This window comes from Rhinopithecus bieti, unplaced genomic scaffold (genome assembly GCF_001698545.2).
Source record: "Rhinopithecus bieti isolate Rb0 unplaced genomic scaffold, ASM169854v2 scaffold_83524, whole genome shotgun sequence".
Taxonomy (NCBI): domain Eukaryota; kingdom Metazoa; phylum Chordata; class Mammalia; order Primates; family Cercopithecidae; genus Rhinopithecus; species Rhinopithecus bieti.
In genome coordinates, this window is record NW_016830496.1 from 11,904 (window position 1) to 17,760 (window position 5,857).

General features: G+C 41.3%; 1 protein-coding gene across 1 annotated transcript in view; it reads right to left on the reverse strand.

The window, feature by feature from the left end:
• Positions 1–373: 373 nt before the first annotated feature.
• CUNHXorf58 (chromosome unknown CXorf58 homolog) overlaps positions 374–5,857 on the reverse strand; it is a gene marked incomplete at its 3' end in the record, with an annotated part of 28,266 nt that continues 22,782 nt past the window's right edge. Inside the window, exon 6 of the mRNA XM_017865570.1 lies at positions 374–603. Within this exon, the coding sequence (XP_017721059.1) occupies positions 374–603 (230 nt within the window). The remainder of the gene's footprint in view (positions 604–5,857) is intronic.

The window sequence follows — 5,857 nt, forward strand, 5'->3', positions numbered from 1 at the left end:
AAAAAAAAAAAAAAAAAAAAAGGCAACCACGCTGGCCCAGGGTCCCACTTCCATGTGCACTGTCTCCATGCCCACTAACTGCTCTAATGAAAGAGTTGCCAGCATCTCCACTGTATGGTTGTTCATTTTTTATATTTTCTGTGGCAGCCTCCAGCTACACTGAGTTGCCTGTCTGGTGGTACAAGTCATCTCCCCAAGTACAAATTGTCCTTTTTGTTGGTGCTGTGTTTACAAAGTTGCATATGTTTTGAGCAATCTGCCCCAACTCTATTTTTCCCATATATCCTATTATCTTTAGTGAGCTATCTGGCAGAATGTGAACATTTTCAGATATACCCCTAGTATTGTAACCCCAGTGAAGAATCTGTTTTACCTTTTTTCAGAAACAATCCGTAGCTGGTGCTTATGGATCTCTTGCGTTACTGGTCTCTGTAATAGAAACTTCATTTCATTTCGTAGACGGTTTGAGATTACTCCAGACTCTGAATAATGAACTATGTCATACATTAGCGTTGTCCTGGGAATACTTTCAAGATTTAATTTGCGCCAGCTGTTATTTCTGCCACCAGAAAACGCAGGGGCCTCATCGAAAAAACTGCGATACTGTAAGGAAAAAACAATCAAGAACGATTAGTTGGCCAGGTGTGGTGGCTCACACCTGTAATCCCACAAATTTGGGAGGCTGAGGTGGGTGGATCACCTGAAGTCAGGAGTTCCAGACCAGCCTGGCCAACATGGTGAAAACCCATCTCTACTAAAAATACAAAAATTAGCCAGGCATGGTGGCGTGCGCGGGTAGTTCCAGCTACTTGGGAGGCTGAGGCAGGAGAATTGCTTGAACCCGGGAGGCGGAGGTTGTGGTGAGCCAAGATTGCGCCACTGCACTCCAGCCTGGGTGACAGAGTGACTCCATCTCAATTAATAAAAAAAAAAGAAAGAAAGGAAAAGAAAAAGAGAAACAAGAATGAATAGTTGGCCAGGTGCGGTGGCTCACACCTGTAAGCCCAGCACTTTGGCAGGCTGAGGCCGTTGGGTCACTTGAGGTCGGGAGTTCGAGACCAGCCTGGCCAACATAGTAAAACCCGATAGCATCAAGAGATACACCTAACGTAAATGACGAGTCAATAAGTGCAGCACACCAACACGGCACATGTATACATATGTAACAAACCTGCATGTTGTGCACATGTACCCTAGAACTTAAAGTATAATAATAAAAAAAATCCAAAAATTAGCCAGGCATGGTGGCACATACCTGTAGTCCCAGCTACTTGGGAGGCTGAGGCAGGAGGATCACCTGAGCCCAGGAGGCAGAGGTTGCAGTGAGCTGAGAGTGCACCACTGCACTCCAGCTGGGGTGACAGAGTAAGATCCTGTCTCAAAAAAAAAAAAATTGATTGGTTGTGGGTGCTCTAAATCTTTTTAGACACATTTCTCATGGTTCCATTCAAATGTCACTTCATCCAAAAGGCGTTCTTTGATCCCATCTCTGAACTTTATTGGGATCTCTCTTCTATGACTCTTATTACTGACTACTCAATGTTTTAGTCATCTGTGTATGACTTAGCTCCCTTATTGGAAGGCAGGAGCTATGCTACACATTATCATGCACATAGTATCATACTCGCTAAATATTTATTTAATGCATCAAAAATTTTATGGCAAATATAACTCAGATAAGTTAAACTCAGATGGGCCTAAAAATTAATGATAATAGCTATGTGCTCTGCATACCTGGTAGAGCTTGTTCATGACATGCTTGGGTTGACAGGACTTTTTTTTTTTTTTGAGACAGGGTCTCATTCTGTCACCCAGGCTGGAGTGCAGTGACATGATCATGGCTAGCAGCCTCAACTTCCCGGGTTCCAGTGATCCTCCTGACAAGCTGGGACTACAGGTACATGCCACCATGTCTGGCTTTTTTTACTGAGACGGAGTTTTGCTCCTGTTGCCCAGGCTAGAGCGCAGTGACTCGATCTCGGCTCACAGCAACCTCCGCCTCCCAGGTTCAAGCAATTCTCCTGCCTCAGCTTCCCGAGTAGCTGGGATTACAGGTGCATGCCACCACAACCAGCTATTTTTTTTTGTATTTTTAGTAGAGACGGGGTTTCGCCACATTGGCCAGGCTGGTCTCAAACTCCTGACCGCAGGTGATCCACTCACCTCAGCCTCCCAAAGTGCTGAGATTACAGGTGTGAGCCACCAAGCCCGGCCAATTTTTTAATTTTTGTAGAGATAAGGTCTCACTATGTTGCCCAGGTTGTTGAGAGGACTTTTGCACAAACCTTTTTAGAAATATGAGTACATCTCTAGTATGAAGTGGAGAATTTCACTATTTTCATTTGGAGTATTTGTAGAAATCCCACTTTTCTTTTTTTCCAATTTAAAATGATATCAAATTAGGAATTAAAAATACCAAATATATATCATCAATTTAACATTATAATTGTGCATTTAAGAGCCAGGGATAGGGCAGGAGAAGTTACAGTGCTAGGAAACAGAATTACAACAAGGCCTTTAGGGTATATTACACAGTCACATTCATGCTTTCAAGCGCACACACACAGATGCACATACGCATACACTCTCAGCACACACCCTCACACTCACATATACACATACACACTCGTACACATACACACACACAGGCAATCCTATTTTTGCACCATTTCATCTTTTTTTTTTCCCTTTTCTGGAGAATGGGGTCTCGCTATGTTGCCCAGGAAGGTCTCAAACTCCTGGGCTCAAGCAATCCTCCAGCCTCTGCCTCCCCAAGTGCTGGGATTACAGACACGGGCCACCGCACCCGGCCTTTTCAAACTTTTTTTTTTTGAGATGGAGCCTTGCTTTACCACCCAGGCTGGAGTGCAGTGGCGCAATCTCACCCCACTGCAACCTCTGCCTCCTGGGTTCAAGTAATTCTCTGCCTCAGCCTCCCCAGTAGCTGGGATTATAGGCGTGTGCCACCAGACCCGGCTAATTTTTGTATTTTTAGTAGAGACAGGGTTTCACCATGTTGGCCAGGCTGGTCTCGAACTCCTGACCTCAGGTGATCCACCCACCTCAGCCTCCCAAAGTGCTGGGATTACAGGCATGAGCCACCATGCCCGGCCTCCTGTTGCTAGCTCTTCAGCTCAAAGATCACAATATAAATGACAGATGTTCATCATGATTAGTGACAAATCATGTCATACCTTCCAAAGTCAATCAGTGACTGGTCACTGTGAATCTGTTATTCATTTCACACACAAACAGCAAAGTATATAGTTGTGTTGCCTTTTTGTCTCCCAGTGATAAACCCATGTGACATTTTACAAAAATGGAAAATCAAAAGAGAGAATTAGCCATCAAAGAAACAAAAAGTGGTACCACTTGAAGTGAAATTGGAATCAACCGTACATGGAGTTCTAGAAGAAATAAGTGACTGTGGGGATGCTGACACTGCCATAATTCAAGACGTTGCAGATCTACAGCTATAGGAACTTGGTGAGGATGAACTTATCAACATAAATGAGGAAAGTGGCTATGATAAAAGGATGAAGCTTTCCCAGTGGAAGTGATGCTGGCCAAAAAAAAACTTCATACTGAAGGAACTCTGAGATATTTTGCAACATTTAAAGCGCAAAGAATAAAATGTTGGCAGCTGATCCAAATTTTAAAAGGAATATGACAATACACCAAGACATAGAAAAGATGCTTGTAAGTTGTACTAGAAGAACAAGAAGGCAAGCACTAGTTTAAAGTACTCTTGGTAAGTTTTTATTTCACAGCTTTATTGAGGTTCACATACCATACAACCCACCATTTAAAGTGTACAATTCGATGGTTTCCAGTATATTCACAGTTGGTAAGATATTTTATGAAGAAAGAAAACACTTTGTGTTTCTAATGTTTTTATTTTTTTTTTCTTTCTTGTGTTTCTAATGTTTTAAATTATAGTGTACTAAAAGTGTACTAAATGTGTTGGGTTTTTTTCTTCCATTTTCCTACGTATTTATAAGAGACAGCAAAAGAGTTTTTAATGTTTTGATAAAGAAGATTTTTTTTTTTAGAGATGGGGTCTCACTATGTTGCCCAGGCTACCCTCAAACTCCTGGACTTAAGTGATCCTCTTGCCTCAGCCTCCCGAGTAGCTGGGACTACAGACAAACATTTTGAAAAGTCACAGGACAATCACAATTTTCCCCACAGATATTAAGTTTGTTTTGCATGGTTTCAATTTGCTGGTCATTTTTATGGTCCTGCAATGACATGCAGAGTAAGACTGTGTATTTTTTTTTTCCTCAGTGAAGTTGCAAAATGGGTAAATATCATAGATCTGTCAATCATCTGCGCAGTCACTTAACAGATCTGTCTGTGACCTCAGGCAAGTTTTTTTGAGGCTTGTTAAACTTCATTTTTCTCTTTTGTAAAAAAAGGTCACATAATTTACAAACTTGAAGATGAAAGAAGATAATACGCATGTAAAGAGATAAAGACAGTGCCACACCCGTATAAGGACTCAACAAACGTCAACAATGATCTTATCTCTCTCTTCCAATATGTCTATCTGGGGACTCCTCTCTCTGACACTAATCCTTGACATGTTCACAATCTGAAAGTATGTCGTCTTTGTCCTTAGCAAAGATAGTTGCCATCCCTGGCTCTATTTATTTCCTGGTTCACTTCCCTAAACTCACAGGCTAAGACTCTAAAAGAAAGAAAACATAATTGGGAGTCTCTAAGGCATTGCATTAATTTCATGTTTCACACTGAAGCAAATGAATGAATAGTTAAGACTGTATACAGACATACCCCAGAGATATTGCGGGTCCAGTTGCAGACCACGGTAATGAAGTGAATATTGCAAATAGAGTCATGCTAATTTTTTGGTTTCTCAGTGTGTATAAAAGTTATGTCTACGTTATACTGTAGTTTGTTAAGTGTATAACAGCATTATTTCAAAAAAATGTACATACTTTAATTCAAAAATACTTTGTTGTGGCTGGGCACAATGGCTGATGCCTGTAATGCCAGAACTTACAGAGGAAGAGCTGACAGGATCACTTGTGTACAGAAGTTTGAGACCAGCCTGGCAAACATAGCAAGACCCCACCTCCACAACAAGAAAAAAAAAATACTTTATTGCTAAAAAATGCTAATGATCATCTGAGCCTTCAGTGAGTCCTATTCTTTTTGCTGGTGGAGAGCCTTGCCTTGATGTGGATGGCTGCTGACTGATCAGGGTACTGGTTACTGAAGGTTGGGATGGATGTGGCATTTTTTTTTTTTTTTTTTTAGACAGGGTCTCATTCTGTTGCCCAGGCTGGAGTGCAGTGGTGCAATCATGGCTAAAGCAATCCTCCCACATCAGCCTCCTGAGTAGCTGGGACTATAGGGGCATACTACCACACCTGGCTAATTTTGGGGGGGTAATTTTTGTAGAGACAGGGTCTCCCTATATTGCCCAGGCTGGTCTCAAACTGTCTTCAAGAGATCCTCCCATCTCAGCCTTCCAAAGTACTGGGATTACAGCCATGACCCACTGTGCCCAGCTCATGAATGTTCTCAATAGCATCTAGAATGGTGAATCTTTTCTGGATTTTTAAAATTTACTTTACCTAGATCCATCAGAGGAATCATTGTCTATGGCAGCTATAGCCTTATGAAATGTATTTCTTAAATAGTAAGACTTGAAAGTTGAAATTACTCTTTGATCCATGGGCTGTAGAATGGATGTTGTATTAGCAGGCATGAAAATATTCATCTCCTTGTACAGCTCCATCAGAGCTCTTGGGTGACCTTGTCAATGAGCTGTAATACTTTGAAAGGAATCTTTTTTTTTTTTTTTTTTTTTTTTTTTTTTTTTTTTTTTTTT